The 20,965-nt window shown below is 38.2% G+C and overlaps 1 protein-coding gene and 1 long non-coding RNA gene across 7 annotated transcripts in view; one reads left to right on the forward strand and one right to left on the reverse strand.

Annotated features, from left to right (window-relative positions):
* The window catches only part of MYBPC1 (myosin binding protein C, slow type), a 112,055-nt gene that overhangs the window by 37,245 nt on the left and 53,845 nt on the right, over positions 1-20,965 (forward strand). For 3 of the 5 annotated variants that reach the window (XM_019544730.1, XM_019544733.1, XM_019544729.1), the window contains exons 4-12: positions 3,086-3,124; positions 4,724-4,759; positions 7,405-7,503; positions 8,221-8,369; positions 8,771-8,888; positions 9,693-9,744; positions 11,371-11,427; positions 16,481-16,644; positions 19,407-19,539. In XM_019544730.1, coding sequence (XP_019400275.1) covers positions 3,086-3,124; positions 4,724-4,759; positions 7,405-7,503; positions 8,221-8,369; positions 8,771-8,888; positions 9,693-9,744; positions 11,371-11,427; positions 16,481-16,644; positions 19,407-19,539 — 847 coding nt within the window. Of the gene's footprint in view, positions 1-2,641; positions 2,721-3,085; positions 3,125-4,723; positions 4,760-7,404; positions 7,504-8,220; positions 8,370-8,770; positions 8,889-9,692; positions 9,745-11,370; positions 11,428-16,480; positions 16,645-19,406; positions 19,540-20,965 lie in introns of those variants that run through there. The other 2 variants (XM_019544731.1, XM_019544732.1) reach the window with 2 other exon arrangements.
* Positions 5,369-16,463, reverse strand: LOC109316548. 2 transcript variants are annotated; one of them, XR_002102868.1, is made up of 4 exons: positions 15,325-16,463; positions 11,173-11,214; positions 7,402-7,511; positions 5,369-6,430 (listed from the first exon to the last, which is right to left on the reverse strand). It is a non-coding gene; the product is annotated as an uncharacterized LOC109316548 (long non-coding RNA). The 2 variants fall into 2 exon arrangements; XR_002102869.1 differs by lacking the exon at positions 11,173-11,214.

The raw sequence follows: 20,965 nt of genomic DNA on the forward strand, positions 1-20,965 counted from the left end.
ATTATTGCAAAACCAAAAAGGGTGGGGGAGGGGGAAGAAATATGCTTTTGAATTCTTATATAACGTGGTATCATACTTGCATTGGAATCAATTATCCCTTCCAATCACTGATCAATCAGCACAATATTCAATTTTTAATAGGTTTTTCATGACCTCGTTATTATCATGTCTCCATTAGAAACCAGAATCTGCAATCCCTACTGATGTTAACAGACGTTGCAGGTGCTCAGAGTACATCAGGATGTGTCCTACTGAGCATATCTTTGAAACTTTTATTTTGAATAACAAATCGCCTTCTCAGGATCTTTGTGTTGTGTTCACTTTTGTTGGGAAATCCTTTTACTCTATATGAAAGGTCTACATTTTATTGTCAACATCCTTTCCCAAAGGATTTTTTTAAAAGGAGAAGTTTGATAACTTAATATCAATTACATAAGTAAAGTATTATGAAGGTGTAGCTTGATTGAATTTATCAGCCTTCAAATTACCTAGCTTTGACTAGGAGTTTACAAAAATAGACACAATCTAAATTTAAGATGGTTTAATTAGTCCTGAAGTTTCAGATACAGTTTAATAGGGATCATTAAACTCATCCCAGGAAAGAAAAAGAAAAAGAAAACTAGAATGTTTATACTAAAACAAAAGAATAATGTCATGCCTTTTTGATACTTTCTTTAAACATTTATTTTCATAGTACATATAATTTATATATTTAAAGTGGCCTCGATCTAGCAAATCTTTACTCATGAAAATAGACATCACTGGATTCACTTGGACTAATCACATTAGGAGGAATTATTCATATGAGCAGAGCTTTGCAAGAAAATGATACAAATGTTTTCATTAAGCAACAATGTTTTTTAAATATTTTATTCAAGGAAATAAATAATTAAACTGTTGCTCTTGAGTCCTGGGCAGAAATTAAATATTTATTTTACTCTAAAAAAGTTCACTTCCACTCCTTTCCCCCTGCCCCTCTCTCCCTCCCTCCAATTTACCTCAGGTAATAATCTTTTACCTTTTCTTTGGGTACATTTACACATTACCCTATGGCAATGTAGTGACTCAGTATGTTGTGATCATGTGTGTCTACATGTGATTGCCAGCTACGTTGCTGTAGTGGTGTGCTCCCCAGGTACAGCATGCCAATATGGTGACATAGCAATGAAATTTACCCAAGTGCCATGCATATGACACAGTAACCACCCATTCTGTGCTTTCTTTTAGAAGTTCTGAAGCATGGCACCATAACTATGTCACCATATGGTGACATGTAGACACACCTTTTAGGAACTTACCTGAAGTTTTATAGTAACTTGCAAATGACAACTTCCATTGAACAGCTTTATGTAACTGTCAACATGTCTGTGTGCCATAAAAACTATAATTATATCTAGTTTGTTCTAGCTTTTCAACATGCGTACAGGTAAAAATTATATTTTTTTACTAACATTCATTTAAAAAATATTAACACTCACTGAGCATGTCTACACATGCATATTCATGTGATACTTATCACACTGGAGTTTATTGCTTCTGGATGCATGTTTACACATGCACCTGCAGAACATGGAGCTGGATCAGAGCAGCCCTGGCTGGTAGGAGGTTCAGGGGGCTGCTCCCCGCAGCTCAATGTGCTGTAGAAGAAATGGCTAGGGCACAAGGGTGCTTCAGCATGGGGCTAGCCGGTAGGCAGCCCCTTGCCCTGAAGCACCCTAATACCCTAGCCAACCAGGTCAGCATCTACACATGCACAACTGTGGAGTTTTTTTTATTCTACAGCAGGATGGTACCTGTAAATTAGTTTACTCCAGCCTAATAGGGATGCATGTGTAGACACCAAGACATTTACTGCACAGCTAATTAGTCTACTGCACAGTAAATGTCTCATGTAGACAAACCCACTGGGTGCGTCTACATGTCTATTAATGTGCTTTAATGCATACATTAAATCTAGTACCTCCACTGTGAGGTACTAGGAAAATACACATTACCCTGTTGTAATGTGTATTAACTAAATAGCGTGTTTTTTAAGTGACGCTTAATGTACATTAGCCTATTTTAATGCAGATTAACTAAATAGCATGATTTTTTTAAGTGCCCCTTTATGCGCCTTAAAAGAGGCTAATGTGAATTAAAGCACATGTGTAGATGCGCCCAGTATTTTCCCCAAAGAGTTAAAGCTCTGAGTGTGTTCAATTCAATATGTAAGATTCAAACAGATTAACTAAATAAGATCCTGGACTATTGTAGAGAATGCTTTTTATCTTGCCAGTACGGGTTTTTTTCAGAATCATGATTATCACTAGCCTTTAATGTTACAGTTTTAATGGTATTTTCACAGTTTGCCAAGATTTTTAAAAATTTGTAATCATGATAGTGTATATGGGCTAAGATTTCAAAATAACAGTACAATTACTAAATTAGACATGATTTATTAATACCATAATAAATATTCATTGTTATTAAAATTAAAACCCAGTGGTCTACTTATGCTTCCATATTTTAAAGTTTTACTTTTATATGGAAAAAAAATTAGTTGCCTGACCCTTATATTTTGAATTAATATTCTAATATGGAAGTTACAAAATGTAAATATAATGGCGTTTTTTAAAGTGTGATGTCTTAAATGTATGAAATGGTTTATTTATGTTGAATGTATGTGCTACACGTTTTACTTGCAGACGCGAACAGCAGTGACACAACATCTTCTTCAGAAGGTCAGATATATGGTTGACCTTGATTTCATTGTTGCTTTTTTGTATTTATTGTGGATTACATCTAACAAATGGAATCACTTCAACAACTCCCATATAAATCCATGTTTTAATAATAGATCACAGTTTACATCTTCACATCCTTTTTTTTAACTTACTCGGATCATTAAGGTTTACCATTTCAGCTACTGAATCACTCAAAGCTTTATTCATCAGTTTGAAGTTGCCATTATGAGTGATTTGACAATCATGATTTTTCCCCTTCTTTTGCAGGTTTTAAGTTTTCATTTGCTTGTACTAAAACAGATGATCTCCAGTGGTTTCTTTCTCTTTACACAGTTTTTAAAAATTGATATTTCTTTTCACAGATGAAGATGAAACCTCTTCTGTTAGTCCTCCACCAGCAGGTTAGGCTTATTATAATGCTTTTGTTTTAATTAATTAACTCATTCATTCATTCATTAATGATTATTCATTCACTAGAAAAAATAAGGCCCAGTTCTGCAGTTTTCCACCAATGCAGAGAAAGATACACCTGTGTGCAGAGGACCAGTGTAAAGCTTTGATTCTACTACAGCCATTCTTCAAACCCATTTTGAAGGCTTATGTGACATTTCAGTATGTGTTGTGCATTCATATAAATGAATATGGAGTGCTTTTCTAGAGTTAAACCTAAAACAGATTTCAACATTACTATTAAGCCAAGTCCATTATGAATTTAAAAGACCATATTTTCTCACAATAATATACCCATTTGCCCCCAAAATCAGCCCTCCCAAAATTGGGGTATATGTATTAAGCTAATTTTCTGTCTGAGTTAGAAGCACCCTGCTTTGATGCCTGAGCCACAGTCTAGAAGCTGTGGTATTATTCTTGAGGGAGCTGATGGAGTCCATAGACTTAATAGCTCATGTTCTTCACTCCACAGGTGCTAACAATCATGTCTTCTTTTTAATGGTTTTGATGATTCATCAAAAAAATATCCATTCTTAGCACAGTTTTGCTGTCTGCTAGTTGCTCCTGCTCTATTTCCTCTTATTTCATAGTGCCGGAGAGTATTTAACTTTTTTCCTAATCACAGATCCACCCATGGACTCCAGGCTTTAGCAGGAGCTTGGCTTTAGCTAAGCAGGAAGGGTAGGTGAGTCAGATGAAGATTAGGTTCTGTCCCTGCTCTGTGTAACCAAAACTCTGGAAAACTCTTTTTTTCTTCATTCCACCTTTCAAAACCAAGGTGCACATTATATTCTAAGGTGTGTAGTTTGTGAGAAAATGTGGTAGTTTTCTATGTACTATCTTACCTAGCCTGCTTGCTTGTGCTGCTGCCCCACTGAAGGCACGTGGTTTGAATTTTTCAGTGCAGGCCATCAGTCAACTGGCTGATAAGAGGCCATCAAGAGCAAAGGAGCAGCTTATGATCCTGACGCCACCGGCTTTGGGAAGTCGCCAGAAATGCATGCTCTCCAACATCTGTGCCTTCCTTCCACATAACATCTTCATTTGTTACAAAAGGGCCATAAACTATGAATGAACCAGGGCGTCATCTTCTTGAGATTCAGTCCTAGTTATACCTTTCCCAGATCCCTGTATTCATACACTTCCCAATGATTAAGGTCCTACATAGTGGCCGCATCTACATGTGACACTTACTGTGCAGTAGCCTGTGACAACTGCACGGTAGTATCATGTGGCAGGAAGTGCGATGCAATGCTAATGTACAGTAATCATGAGCTACTGCTCCCTCAGCATCACAACACAGCTGTTCCTTGAGTAACTCCAGTTACTGCAAAGTCATTTAGCATGTATTTATACAAGTACTAAATGGCTGCGCAGTAACAACTGCACAGTCAGCGTCTCATGTAGACATGGCCAGTATTTATTTTTATTTTTATTCCAATCCTCCAACATGTGAAGAGGGAACATTTTTTTAAAGAAGCAATAATTTCTGAGGTCAAGCAGGTTCTAATCTCCAAACTGGTATCATCCAGATCACTCTTTCCTTTCAGATGGGACTACACAGCGGGGACAGAGAAAAGATTCAGGTGAGACTTCTTGATGGAAAAAAAGGAAAATGAAACATTCCAATCCTAGCATAATGCAATTTATCATTAATGAATTATTCCTTAAAGCTAATTTACCTTTAATTCTTATTACAGATTTTCATACAACACTCAACCATAATATTTTTTATTACTTTTGAACAAAGGAAATTGGTCACTAGCTGCTGAACTGAGAGTGACAGAGGACTCCATCAAGCCAAGAGTGTGTGTCTGTGTATATTTGCCCGAGTGCGATGTGCAAAAGGCTATTGCTTTACATGTGCCCTATGTCCAGGCCTTTGCTCAGGTGATGCCCTCCCTTCTTGCCCCCTTCTTCCAGCCAAAAGGGCAGGAAACTTTTAAGGAACCGTGACCTTTTTCTTTCCATTTGAGCAGATAAAGCTGCTCCCCTGTCTTTGCAGTTGTAGGGGTTGCAGTCTCTTAAAGGAAACGCTGAATTAGTACTTCAACCACTGATTTACCTGGAATAATTGCCCCCTGCCAGTCTTGATTCATACCAAACTTGTTTCCTGTTTGGAAATGATGAAAACGCTGTTTATATGGGGGAGAGGGGTTAAGGTACAGAACTAATTAAATGATCTTCTATCTTAAAGTTGTTTGATAATGTTGTTCTTTCAGTATCATTTTGTGTTTTTTTAGGATTACGGCTGTCTGCATGTTACGAACTGAAGTGTCAGACATTATTACATAATGTATTCACTCTAGTGACCATTTCCCACTTGTCTTTATGCACAACATATTTGTAGCTGTGTGTGTGTCTGCATGCAAGAAATAACATACAAAAAGAAGTACAGTGGTTCTAGATACTCCCACACCTAGAGTGCATCAAAAGACTGAAAACAACATTATTTTATATACTCTAGAAACAGTCATTTAGTATTTTTAGATCTCCTGAAATATGTTCTAGCTTTTAATTAGATACCGCAATTCAATTACATTTTTCTGGCTGAGTAATGAACCATGATCAATGAAGTTATTTGTTCGGTATTTGGGCAGTTTTTGTCAGACAGTGCAATTCCTTTAGTAATAATCCCTACAGCGTGTAAAGACTATACTGACACTTGACAAATAGTCTTTTACAACAAGTACTGTTCATTCAGAAGAATGTTTATTTCTACAACAGGGCAAGATGGGACCAAAACTTGAGAGGCACTGAATAAGCTAGACATAAGTGCTATTTTTTTTCCCATTTAGCAACCTGTAGAAGGCATTTTTTTCCTGGAGGAACCAGGGAAAGGGGGATTCTGAGTCTGGCACAAAGGGGACTAGACACACACTATCCCTGCAGTTCTGCACAGTGTCATTTCAGCCTGTCTGTAGTAGTGCTAGCTTTACTGGCTGTGCTCATCTTCACCTCTGCAGCAGCCCACACTGGGGAGGGATAATGCTAGTATTTACTCCACAAGTTCTAACTCAGAGTAAAAGACACATATTATGCACCAGGAAGGGAGCATGTGGCTCAGATGTTTTCTTTTTTACTCTCCATGGGTTTCCATTGGAAGTCAGGTTTAAGCCACACCCAGGGACTGTAAAAGGTCTCATGGAGGAAAAGTCTCTAGAAGCCCTGCACGTGCTTCCTTTCTGGTCATGGTGGCCCACTTTGACTCCAAATTCCCACTGACTTCAACAAGAAATGGAACCATGAAGGTATGCCTGAAACATTTAGGTGTAATTAGTTCTCCTTGAACTTCAACCAGTGCACAGGGCTAGTAGCCTTGTTCCATGCTGAGAGTCAAACTCCCTTCTACTGTCTCTGTAAGGAAAGATCAAAATGCAAAGGCATGCCTCTTCCTCCTTGTCTTACAGGTGAATGAGAACAATGGGGTTGTACCCACTGCCAAGTGATTGCAGGATTGAGAGAAACCTATACAAATTAAGCACTAAGTGGTGACTCTTGTCTTGCTTGTGAGCAAGCATGAAGTTAGACATGACACTTAGACTATCCTAAATCTCTGCAATGTTAAAAGGTGTTAAAAGTTAGAATGTGCTATGAACAGTCACACATTAAAAGTGAATACTGTCTCTTGTTTGCAGAGCTCTGACTTGCCATTTGAGAGCTAGTGTGCAGGGATGTGGCTAGGAGGCAGGACCCCTGAACTCTATCCCTGCTCTGGGGAAGGTGGGGGGACTGAAAGTGGTGCATCCTGGGTTGCTGGAGGATTGCAAATTGCTTTTTTTTATCTCCATGTAGCAGCCTGAAATTATTCTAACACAAACTAGGAAGCTCAATCCAGCATTAACCCTGAAGTGGTATAATTTTTTTTCAAACCTTCTACTTTATTACTGAGAAATATAGAACCACCCTTTCACATATTCAGCCACAACTGCTTTCTAGGCACATCTCTGGTGCAATGCAAGTTGTTCTCGGTATTTGTACCAGATGCTGCAGTCCTCCCCCACAACCAATGTTATCTCATTTTCCACCACAGAGGTGGTATCCCTGAAGGAGTTCTAGATAATATAACAGCCTCATCCCTGACAATGGGATGTCAATTATTTATGTTTTTGAGGAGGTCTAAAGAGAAGAGGCAATAAATTTACAGAGATTAATGAATTCAGGTAAGTGTTCTTTGGAGAGAATAAACCAGGCTGAAAAGTAATATTTCCCTTTTTTTTCTGCATACCAGTATGGTCTGAAGGAACTCCAGATGAAACAGAGAAGTGCGATGATTCTCAGAGATCCACACTATTTGTTGAAAAACCACAGGGTGGTACAGTAAGGGTTGGTAAGTGCCTAGAAAAAAAATTAAATGCCGGGTTTTAAGACACAAGTGAAATCTGCAAACATATGTGCAGTTCGCAGAACGTTCAGATTCTGCCTTCAAGTACATCTCTTTCCTGTTGAATCCAGTAGGAGCTCTGTGCTCCAATTTTAAGCCAAATGTAGCCTTCCTCTAAAGAATATATTCAGTCGATTAATTCAAGGCACAGTTTAAATTGAATAATAATGTACCAACAGTGAACATGGGTAGGTTTGGTCTATTGGAGGACATGGATGATTTATTGTGCTATTTATTCTTGCGCTGTCACTGACAGAACAGTTCTCATTACAAGCTTATTGTGTGGCAGGCCACATTGCTGTCATGCTACCTCCCAAATTGAAAGCAGTGTAATGTCTCCATACAGTACTGTAGATAGGCTAATTAGCTTGCTGTCGAGATTGGTGTAGCCTGGAGCTTGAGCTAGACTAGTTCTGCTTTGTAGACTCGGAAGAGCAATGAGCTGCCATGACTATGACTGGAATGCAGTATCCAGACTAGCTCAGCCAAAGCCCAGATGGGTATCTCTATACTACTACTAACAACCCCTTTGTCTGAATGCATTTGACTCTCATGAGCCTGATACTGTTACCGAGAACCCCACAAAACTGTAATATGAGAATTTTTTTTACATTATAGCCACATTTTTACAAACAACTGTATTATTTTTTTCTTTTTTCAAAGGAGGGAATATTACATTTGTAGCCAAAGTAGAAGCCAAAGATCTTCTTCGAAAGCCAAATGTTAAGTGGTTCAAAGGTAAATGGATGGATCTAGCCAGTAAAGCAGGAAAACACCTTCAGCTGAAGGAGACATTTGAACGTCAAAGCAAGGTACTTTTCTTTTTTCTTTCTTTTTTTTTTTTTAATTCTTCCAGAGGGAAATCCCAAGCCTTGTAAAGCTATTCTTAACCATTTGTTCCTCTAAGGATGGAGGGTCTCATAATTAAGGCAGTAGATAGGGACTGGGGAGAACTGCATTCAGTACCTGGCTCTACCACATACTTCCCAGAGATGCTCTGTCCATTAATGACATGATGTAACATATTACCTTCCCTAGCATATAACAGGCTCTGAAGGAGCCAGAACTTGGAATATGGTCAACACAGCTAGGCCTCATCCTGATATTAAGCTAAGAGAGTAAGCCCTCAATCTAGTCCACAGTTTTTAACTTCTGACTTGTAGACATAGATCTCAAACTAAAAGACTTATTGTACCCTATGTTTGACTTTAAGATTTACACATTTGAGATGCAAATCATTCAAGCTAAGGAAAATTATGCTGGGAACTACCGATGTGAAGTAACATATAAGGATAAATTTGATAGCTGCACTTTTGATCTTGAAGTCCATGGTAAGATTCAACTTCTTTTCATTTAAACCTATTGATCCCCCCAAAAGTCATTGCTTGATCCTAAAATGTACAGTTGATTGCCTAATCCTGTAATTTCAGCTGCTAGACAAGACAGGTCTAGGCAACCTTCCTGAATACTCAGGACCAGCATCACTCTGGCAGCTAGTAGGCTATTTGTTCCTCCCTAGCAGAACAAGCCTACCAAATTACCAAGGCCAGAATATTTGTTCATCAGTAAGGAAATCAGGCCACAATTAAGGGCATGTTCAGGAGCTGAAAGTCAATTAACCCAAAAAGCCTAGGAGTCTGTATGTATTCACTAGCATGCTAGCTCAGAAGCTAGACTATCTGCATCCATTACTTCACTATAGATCAGTGTTGTGCCATTGGAGCAGCCCTGGTTCAGGTGCATCCCTGTGCCAGGAGCCAGCACAAGACCTATGACTGTATACAAGGTCATCATTTATTTTGTAAAATGCTTAGCAAGAATATGTAGGAGAGTTGAGGATGTGAGTTAGAGAGAAAGGGTTGTGTGTATGTGCATGCATGCATGTGTGTAAGTGGGGAGGGAATGTGAGAGAAACATCACACAATTCAGTCTTGTGCATGGGAATGGAGAATGTAGATTAGAGGAAAGTATTAAAAAACACCTACTTCAGCACTGAGCAGACTTGCACTGGGTAGCTTTTAGTGCTGGAAGAGCACATATGCTGTGTCCACTGAAAAGTGGAACTGAACTCATTTTAAACAAGAAAATCAAATATTTCTATTAACTTTTTAAAACTTTTTTTTTTGCTTTCTTAGAATCTTCTCAGGCTGCTCCATCCCTTGACATCCGATCTGCTTTCAAAAGAAGGTAACTTTAACTTGTGATCCTATGAAGTTCCTCAATAAGTTACGAGCACACATTCATCCACCACTATCTCTGCTAGCCAAATGTATCAAGTGTTATTAATAGGTGACATTATAAATAAAGATGACAGAAGTGGGATTTGAAGCAGTTGGATGTGGGTGGGATGAAGTAAACTTATATCATAGATATCATGTATAATAATATAAACTTTAAAATGAGATTGAAGTGCAATTTCTAACAGGTAAAATAGAAGCCAGTAAATGTATTTTATATATATATATATTATTTATTCAATAAAATATATTACCATATATTTCTTGAAAATTACCAGCTATGGCATAAAAGCTATTGTGGGTCCAGTCCTGCACTCATTGAAGCCAGTGGCAAAACTCCTATTGACTTAAATAAGATAGAAATTGGGCCCATGTTATCTCAGAATAGAAAAAAAGCATGTCACAGATTCATCTTTACAGTAACATTAAAATACACACATTTCAAACAACTTGGTTACAAAGCATTCAGTTCTAAATATTTTTTCCTAAATTATTTGTACTTGGGATTAAATAACCACTAAAACCACTGATATGATGTGATCTTTATATTTCTCAAATCATCATTTTTCTTATAAAAATAAATATAAATAATGGAATGAATTTTATACGCAGAAGACCAATGTTATTTTTTAAATTTAAGCATATAAGCAAACTTCATAACTGTCACTAAGAAGTAACTCTTTTTTATTAAAAATATGAGCTATAAAGGGCAAACGCGTGCTCAGAAGGATACTAATTTTAAGGTGCTTTCCTTTCTAGGGGTATATTTTTAAACATAGCACAATGGCTCAGCAGCAACAACACTGCAAACAGAAGAAGATATTTCTGAAAACTTTAAGAAAACCACTTTATGAAAAATTTAAAGTGAAACCCTGGCATCACTGAAAGAACTGCAGTTGACTTCAGTGGCTCCAGGATTTTACCTCTCATTTTACAAGGATCACCCCGACAACAGAGCATTTTCTTCTGTGTATAGATGTAATGAAGTTTCCTTGCTACGGAACACCTTCTACAAGGGAATGCATCTTTTAAAAAGGCTACAAGTCCTCTCTTAAGAGTACAAAATACTATTTTTACCTGACTTCTTCCTCCACTGACACACACAGTATATAACACTGTGCTATCTGGTATTTGACATGGTATGCATTGTTAAATGCAGAATACACAACAATGCAAATCTTTGCTTTACGTTCATAGCAAAGATTAGCACAAGCCCTTTGTTTTTATATAAACATATTATTAGAACCCAAAAACAAAGCCCTTTGTGTTGGCTGGCTTAAGTGCATTTGTGTTACTGAACTGTAACACAAATTTTGGCAAATTTATGTATGCAGCTACAAAAATTTGTCTGATAAGTATAACAACAAACAATACAAACCTTTTGTGTTATTTTCCACAGGTGCTTGTTATGGAAACATGGCTGTGTGGGAAAGAACATAAGTTTGTGTTGATTTTATACAATTACTTGTGTGCCTAGACAGTATTGCATATACAGTATATCTAGAGTGTTTGCAATGTGTGTTGTTTTAGTCTCTCTGTATTAAACAAAGATTTGATTTTTCTTTATTAATAACAGCGGTGAAGGACAAGACGATGCAGGAGAACTTGACTTTAGTGGTCTCCTGAAACGTAGGTGAGAACCAAGTGATGAAGTGAGCAGGTGTGGATTGGAAATCATTAAGTTCACACACAGAAAGAGTTAGGTTTAGCATTAATCATTTCTCAGGAATTTGATATTTTTACTTTCTTCTGGTATTTCTAACTTTAATACTTAGAATAGAAAATGCAAACTTTGAGCTAACTATCATATAAATGTAACTGGCAGGAAAGAAAGTTCTCAGATTTGTCAAATGTTTTAGGTTGTCGTAGGCTTTCTTGCTGGAAGAGACCCACAGTATTTAGTCTATAGACTATCTATTTTGTGTTTGCATGAGGGGTTTTTTTTCCTATGCAGGGATGAGCAGTTCAGAAAATTGAGTCTGGTGTGAACATAAGGAAATACAGGGGTGAAGTTAATCCATTGGGTACATTTTCAGTTTACTTTATTAAGTATTTTTGGATTAAAAACTGCACACAGTGGGCACATCTACACGTGCACATTGACAGCACAGTAACCAAAATTACTGCACAGTACAAGCATGAGTCTACACATGCATGCCTGTACTGTGCAGTAAATGTGGTGAGTTATACCAACTTGAGAGTAAAGTTGATACCTGCATCATGCAGGTATCAAATTTACGCCCAATTAGTTACTGCACAGTAACATGTGTAGAATAACTTTAGTCCCAAGTCACTCCATACACAGTGTTAATGAGGTTGACCGCCTGCACTTATAGATGCTGGCCTATTCCTGCTTACTGCGCAGTAAATTTAAGCTGGCATAAATGCATGTGTAGACATGCCCGGTGCTTACAAATTCTAGGGACTGACATCATTTCCATGTAGTTTTCCTGTTCAATGCTAGCAAACCATGGAAGAGGATTTTAAGTTACATGAACACTGGCTTTTCAGTTCTTTCCTTCTTTCTGGTTCAACTAGAAAATTCAGTACAATTATTATTTATTCTATACCAGTGGTGATTGACTTTTGGTTCCAGGGGCTAGATGAGTGGCACAGGGCTGGTCTGCAGGTTGGATCCTTTGCAGGGGTAGCACATAGGTTTTGGCCCCACATACCTGCATCAGGCACTGCACATCTGGACTAGGCCCTGTGCCAACTGGATCAGGCTTCACGTTGCCCTGGTTGGGCCCCACACCATCCCAAGCCCATGTGCCTGGATCAGGCCCCATATGTTAGAATCTGGCTCTGTACTGTTCCAGCCCTACACATCAGACTTAGCATGCAGGACCACACTATCTTGTCTACAGGCTCCCCAGGGGTTTGAAAATTTGGCAGCAGGTGAGCGGCAAGTAACGCTGCTGCCATTCCCCCACTGCCAAATTTCCAGACCTGTAGAGAGCCCAACAGGCAGCATGACACAACTCTGTGGGCAAAACTAGACTGTGGGCCATAGGTTGAGCACCCCTGGCCTACACTAACGATATGTTCTTTTATGATATAACTTAAAAAACAAAGAACAGTTAGACATCTTTATGAGATGCTGAAAACATACCTAAAATCTGATACCGGCTTACAATCTTAGGGGAAAATTGCTTTCAGGTGGCTTGTGGTATGGCTTTGCAATTCTAGTATATAAGGAAGAGCTTATGTTCACCTGTTTGTTCCAGTACAAGAACACCTGGATAGAAGTGTTGGTATATTCAATTTCCCTTTATATGATGACAGCTAAATAACTATGCATAATTTTTTCAATAGTTCATGTAAGATCTGAGCACTATTAAGACAACTATACCCTACTGGAATTGTAGACCTTGGGACCTGTTTTGCCTATTGATACAATGGTACAACTTTCATTGAATTCAATGGGAGCTGGGTATACATTCCTGGAAGCGGAGCAGAATTTGGGCCTTCATCTCCACTATTGCTTACCCCTGATTGAGAAAAAAAAGTTGAGGTGCTTAAGTAGTGTGATAATAGAGACTGTATAAGCAATTTAGCTACTGAATAATCAAGTTGTTTCATACAAAGGAAAAAAAAAACGTGCTGGACCAGAATATTGAACCAACCATCAATCTTATAGTAATAACTGAAAGCAAAAGAATTTTGAACAAATTCGTATCCACCAGGTCTCCATTTTTACTTTCTTCTCATCCCTAACTAGAATCTTCTATTTTAAAGATGTTCATTTATTTATCATACTAACCCAAGAGTAATGTGACAGTTCTAATGACTTTCTGTGTGGGGTTTTTTATTACTAATATATGGAAAGCATGTGACGAAGTTTCAGTGTTTCTGTGGTAATGTGAAACAGTATCTTTTATCATTCTACTGACATAAATACATTTTTTTTATGATAAAATGATATTCCATTGAAACATAGTATAACTGTTTTGTTTAATGGGCAAACCAAACTTTTCACTGAACCTGTTTTTAAATGTTGTAATTTAAAAAAGGTATATTGACAGTTTTGCCCCCCCCATTTAAATTGGTGAAATGCAATCTCACATTTATGAGTTTAACTGACTGAGAAGTATGATTGCTACTTACTTCCCAGTCAGATTTAACCAACCATTAGTACTGATAGGGCAATTAAACATACATGTTTCAGTATGTTTGGAAGCAGTATTCAGATGTGTTCCTAGTCTGTTGGCTTGCTACAGGACTTAAGAAAACAAGCTACGACTTTTTTGCCAGTGGGTGCATAAGTACATTGTGTATATTTATTTCACCCAAAGTCTAAAATGCCTAAAATCTGAATCTTGCCTGCTTTTTAGTTTTGTGCTGGTCTTATTTGGAAGAAAATGAGTTAGTTGTCTTAATGACATACTGTGTGACTGGGTATGTCTCATGACTGTCAATGTGTCAGTAATGCTGTGAAGTCCCAAAAGCATAAGATCTCATAGGGTACATCTACAGGTCGCCATATGGCAATGATGCTACTGTGTCATAATTGCCATATTGTGCTGTGTGCACAGCACACAGTTAGATTTTGCCTCTACTTTGCCATAGAGGCACGCTAAAACGGGGAAGCGTGCTGCTCTGGCAACGTCGCTGCTGGTCATGTGTAGACCCACTTCACTCTACATTGCCATAGCAACACGGTACAGTTATACAGCAAGTTGCTACAGTGATGTAGGGCAACATGTAGAGACACCCATAGAAACTCAAACATTACAACTTAAAAAAAACTTTTTTCAACACAATGCACATCTTTGAAAAAAAATGGGATGAGATTTTGTGGCCCAAATGATTTACAGCAAGCCTATCAAGAAAATTATAAATATCGTTTGCCCACTATCCACAAGTACAAATATTACAGTCTTGGAACAAAGTTTGTTTGCTCAGTGTCAAAATGTGTTCTCCATTTATGCAAGAGGAATAGAAGGACTGTTTTAAACAGCTGAGAACAGGACATGCAGATCCTCTTTCTCAACCGGAGCCTGATTTAAAGGGCAGACATTACCGTCTTTACATGGATGTTTTTGTGCAACTCTCATTAGTGCTAATAGGAGTTGCACAGTTAATGTCTTAAACACATTGAGATAAGAATTTTGCCCTGCCATGTATGTTAGCTTTTACATTTGTTTGTAAGCTGGTTCTAACCTGACTACATGCAGGAAGACTCTTACCAAAACATCACTTTATGCAGTAAGTAGTCAGCCTCCAAAAACTGTAAGCACAAAGCAAAAATGAGACATAAAACATAGAATGATATTCTTTATATTATGCTTAAGCAGAATGTTAAACTACATGTGCTGAAAATATTTCAAAACATTGTCAGTGGTAGGCCATTTAAAATAACACTACCATACAAGAAATGCTTGTAAACTGCATACATTATACCATGTACTATATTGCTGTCCTATAATCACTGATCCAATGCTATTATAGATCTCAGCTATCCCAACACTTCTATATACGTTACAAGAAAGATAACATTTGATGGCTTTTGGTCCAATATTCTACTCACCGTATATACATAGAAGACTCCCAGGATTTTCTTTTATTTTTTCATCCTTATTATTTTCTTCTTTTGCTGCCCAATTTTTTTATTCCACCAGAACCAGTCAGACTTAAGAAGAACGACCTTTCCCTCAGCTACCATTCTTCTAGGAAAGAAGGTTAAGACATTTATCATCACTGCTCTAAGTTCTCAACTACATTAGCAGCTCTCTTTTGTTAGATCATTGGTGAATCTCACTTACTAAAATAACCATTTTATTCAGGCTGACCCTTGCATTTAATGTCTATCAGTTCTAAAATTGATATGAATTAGTTGTCCTTTTATCAGCCAACTATCTTGACTCTAAGATAGGAGCTGAATACAATTAGCTGTAATGTGAAATCTGACAAACTTGAATAAACAGAATTCTAGAGAAAAAAAAATGCTTCCCATTCCTAAAATTGGGGTAAGTATTACAACCAACAGATTTATGTCACAGGACCAGGTCAAGGTGGCAACCCATAACTCTTGGCCTTATACCAAATTTACGCTTTATTCCTGCAATATGGGAAGTACAGCTGTACTCTTAAGGCTGCACAAATTTCTGTGGACTCTCTTGAGTTTTAGCATAGGTCAGATCCAATTGCAGGAGCAGAGTCTGCATTCACAGAATCATGGTCTTTTTTATGATAATTATGGACTCTTGAGCTTAGGCTTTGATCTTAGTTAAGTTCTTGTGAATCAGACTCCAACAAAATCAGTAAAGTTAGACCTGTTTGAATGGGTTCAAAATTAGCCCTTATGTTTCTGAAGTATTTTTAATGGATTTTTTCATGAAGAAATGTAAAAACTCCCACAAAGTACAGTCACTTCCTTGTTGCCCTTACTAAAGCCCAAGACCCAAACTCTTCCTACACTTTTGAGAAGTTAGAATTTCCGTTCTGTCTAGAAAGGGCCAAAGTGCATTCCTGGATTTGATTTCCCTGAAGAAGTGTAAATTCAGAGTAGACCTTGGTTGCTCAGACCCATTCTTAAATTAAATCAAATTTTAATTTAAATCTATGAACTTGGCCAAAATCTTTCTAGCATAACCTTGCACTTTAATGTCCCTCTGGTCCCTTATTTCTAATTCAGTGACGTCTCACTAAATATGCTACAACATTTTTTTTTTTGCTACTGTTAGGGAGATTAAACAAGAGGAAGAGCCTGAGATAGATGTGTGGGAACTCCTGAAGAATGCCAATCCCAATGAGTATGAGAAGATTGCATTTCAGTATGGTATCACTGATCTGAGAGGCATGCTAAAACGTCTGAAGCGCATGAAGAGGGAAGTGAAAAAGAGTGCAGGTATGAGGAAGGCAAAGTATTCTTACATCTAATGGTCAAACAGGAGTTGTCATCTCAAGAGAAAGAATATGATTGAAGTACCATGAAATATACAGGGACAAAAACTATCTTGATTTTGTGCAGAGGTACTGGAAGAGAGTAAGTAGGGGCAGATTTTGCTTCGCGTAAAGCTGTGCCCTGTTCAGTATTTATAAAAAAATCTCTGTTTCAGTTGGCTAACTTGCAGTTCTTATTTCAGCAAGACTGGCACTGATTTTAAAGGGAGTGTTGCCTGATTAAGGACTGTAGAATGTGGAGACCATGCTATTAAACCTATTAAGGCATGTTATAAAAACAAGAATTTTGAAGTTACATGCAGGTTCACTGTAACCCCTGTAGATGCCAGTACATTCAGTTTTGTTCAGGGTAGGGTTATTCAGACTGTTTTTCCCTAGCTAGGTTGGTTGTACCTGGCTCTAGCCCCTGACATTAGTATCCAGGGAATTTAAATAATCTGCACTTAACCCACTTTACCCATACCAGATTCCCCAGGTCCAGAAAACCCAGAAGCTATGTATATTTATTTATTTAACTCTGCCAATCGCAACTAGAATCAAAATACATAGCTTGTTGCTGTCTCATTTGGAAAATTAAAATTACTTGCAGTCATTTGGACAGTCAGGTGTCCATCATTTTTTCTTTGCTGTTAAAACCTCTCCCACCACACCGGTGTCACTTTTCAGTTGCAACAAACTCCAGTAGTGTAGAAAAATTCAGTCTCTCTCTTCTATTTACCTTCCCATTAAACAAGAAAAAGAGAGACATTCAAAATAAATGAAAAGCAACAAAAATAAGACAAAAGGAAAGGAAGTATTTTGCATTTTTTAATTAAACAAAGCCTTTAAGGAACCCTGTCCAAATGATATCATTGGGACAAAGAAGTTGATAATCCAAAAGAGATGATTCATAAAAAGATTAGGCACGTAGCTGAGTAATAGAATAGCTAAACGTGCTTGGAGTTAGGACAAAACATGCACATAGAAAAGCAAACTTTGTTAGAAATAAGGCCATCATCAACTGCTTTGGGTTACAGAAAAATTACCTCTGTCTCCATTGCCATAGGCATGTAATTGCACAATTGATTGTTTATGGGAATTTAATGTGAGCCAACATGGCTGTTCCTCTCTTCCTGTGGAAATCTCTTAAGGGCTAGAACAGGGAGGAGCAGCATCTTCCCCTGGCTTCACTATGAACTGAGCTTGGCTGCACAGTAGTTAGGAACATATAGAAACAGAATTGCAAGGAGATGTCTACGAGTGACATTTAGGAGTGACCCTGGGGGTCACTCTCATCTGACCTAAGACACATTAGGCTATCCTATCCATCTATATTATCTTGTTACGGCTACACATCAAGCACAGAAGCAAAGACAAATAGTGGGCAGACTGATTCCTTGAAGAGCTCCACTTGAGGAATAGAGAGTTGTCTTGGGCAGAGCCTTTCTAGAAATCAGTCTGCCCACTGGTTGTCTGTGCTTCCTTACTTCACTCTAATTGTAGGTAATGGAGCAGGAAGTGGGACACACAAGGGTAAGAAGATGGTAGAAAGCCATGGGACTGCTGGGTGTGCAGTTCCTTCTTTGTGGAAGTTTTCAGTGCAGTTTAGACACAGCATCACTTGGCTGTGATGGTTTGGACAGGGACTCTGTCCTGAGCAGGGAATTGTATCAAATGACCTTCTCTGGTCTCTTCCAGCCTTATTTTTCTATGATACAGATAAGATTGTATGGCTGGATGAGTTCTGATAAGATAAGCCCAGGGTTGACCTTTGGCTTTGAACTGACGAAAACCTTTGGGGGCAGGCTGGATTGCCATTGGCAAACAAGCTAAGAGTCTTTTAATGAAGATAGTTGGTGGCCTTGAGCTAAAGGGGAGGCTACAGGACAGCCAAATAAATAGAAATATAGACATACCCTAAGGAACCTCCTAGGTCACTGAATCCTGTCACCTGCTAGCAGAGGCAGCCACATCATTAATCCTTTTCCTAAATTGCTAAAGTAGAGATGGGCAATTAGTTGTGAGAAAAGTGCATTTACTTTTCAATCTAGTATGTATATGTTCTCTTGGGCCTTTCTTTTGTGTTTAAAAAACAACTGAAAACTCAAAGTGAAACTCTTGAAATCCTCGAGTTTTACTTGGGTTTAGGTTTAAATTAAGTGAACCATAAATTTCACATGATCTCTGCAAAAAGTCACCCCAGGGTTATCGCTTAGTTTTCACTTGAGCAGTCTTACATACCTTAATGCCTCTTTTTGACAAACCTCATTGGCATTTTGAGTTTATACTGGGATCTGAAACTTGGCTAATTTTGCCTGACATCATATTTTTACAAATGTTTTGCAAATACAGTTCTAATTACAAATGGAATGCCACTTTGCATATTCCAATTTAATGAAACAATTTGGGATATCATTAACTTTTAGCTAAATCACAGAACGGTTACTCAGGCAACTGGATATTCATTAGGAATTTTACCTTGGTAAGGGTTTCCTAGTTGGCAAACCCAGAAGTAACAGTAATAAAGAGTTTCACTGCAAGTGATTTGATTATAATACCTATAGTATATTAATACTTTTTTGTCTGAAGCAACAATGGGTTTTTTACAATGTTTGTTCAGTTTTGCTTTGTGGAGATAACATTCACATTCTCATTTCTTTCTCATCATCCTTTTTTCTTTCTTTCTTCCTTTCTTTCTTTTTAAATAACACCACTACCCCATAACAGCTTTTGCCAAAGTTCTAGATCCCGCATATCAAGTGGACAAAGGAGGTAGAGTAAGGTTTGTTGTGGAGCTGGCAGATCCAACAGTGGAGCTGAAGTGGTATAAAAATGGCCAAGAAATCCGACCAAGTACAAAGTAAGTGATTTTACTGAATATGAATAGTGATAAAAACCCTCCTCTCCTATACTCTCAGTGAAGCAAAATACCATTTGTTCCCTTGAGAAGGGGTTTGTTTTTGTTTGTCTCTCTCTTTGAACAAGTTTACACCATTTGTCTTTCCAGACATTTTATTACATTGAAACCAGAAACAAGTTATACACATCCTGATGGTAATTCACTTTATAAAATCATATTATAATATGGCTGCTAATCTTAATTTAGAATGTGCTCTGGACCCCCAGCACAGAGAGGGAAATAAAATACACCAGTATAAAAGTGAATTTACCTTGCATATAACTAATTTTGGTATAAAAAGGGTTATCACATAAGAGCAAATTCGCACATACAGAACCCGCATATAGTGAGGGAAACCTGTAGTTTGGTTAAAAGGAAGAAAAAATTCTTCATTTTGCCTTTCCAAAACAAGATGCATGTTTTATTTGGAGGCATGTGGCATGTGAATAAATATGGTACTATTAGCTCTGCCCTGATCTGAAAATGAGCTAGTTTTTTCTAGTCCTGTACAAGCAGAAAACCAGAATCTCTCCATAGCAGAATCATCAGAAATACGATTGGCTTTACCTACTTGGTCCCATTACTTTGTATATTAGCTCATTCATTGTGCCCCTAAAAGAGCATGGAGCTGTGGTTGGCAAGGAAAGGAGGATTGGGGTGTTTTATTCATTTAATGTTCATATTTAGATCAACTACATTCATTAACCAACAGGAGTACTGTCATAGTGCTCCTGCTCTAAAGAATACCAAAGTGCACTTGGCAGATTAAAATCCTTGCACCATGGCACTGCTTGGCTTGCCATGCAGATGGTGGCAAGCCAGCCTGCTACTAGAGGATTCAGTGGGCATGTCTACATGAGATGCTGTCACTGTAGCAATGTAGCTCATTACTATAGTGACATAGTATTGGCAGGCACAAACTGTGACACACCGCCACTACTGCACAGTAGCAATGAGCTACTGCACAGTAGTTTGTTGCTACTGCACAGTAGAGTCAGAAACAATCTGTACAGTGCTGGGACTGCGCAATAACAACTGTGCAGTTGGGCACACATGTAGACGTGCCCAGTGAGCAACTTCATTCATCTCCTTTACTGCACCAACCAGTGCAAACTTTAGTTAGGGCTGGCCCACAATTTTTTAGGGCCTCCTGCAAGATGTAGTTTTTGGGGGCCCCTGAGCCATTGAAAAATCAAAATTACGGTTAATTGTGATTTAAAGTCACTGAAATAAAATAGTTGGGGCTGGGCTGCGCACATGTGGGCTGTGCTGTGGGGGGCACGAGGTAGGGGCAGCATGTGCTGGGGACTCCTGGGTTTCTTCCCTGGGGCCAGGGCCGGGGCTGGTGCTGGGGCAGAAGCGGAGCCAAGAACTCCCCCACCCCACC

This window comes from Crocodylus porosus, unplaced genomic scaffold (assembly GCF_001723895.1).
Source record: "Crocodylus porosus isolate Cpor-Errol unplaced genomic scaffold, CroPor_comp1, whole genome shotgun sequence".
Lineage (NCBI taxonomy): Eukaryota > Metazoa > Chordata > Crocodylia > Crocodylidae > Crocodylus > Crocodylus porosus.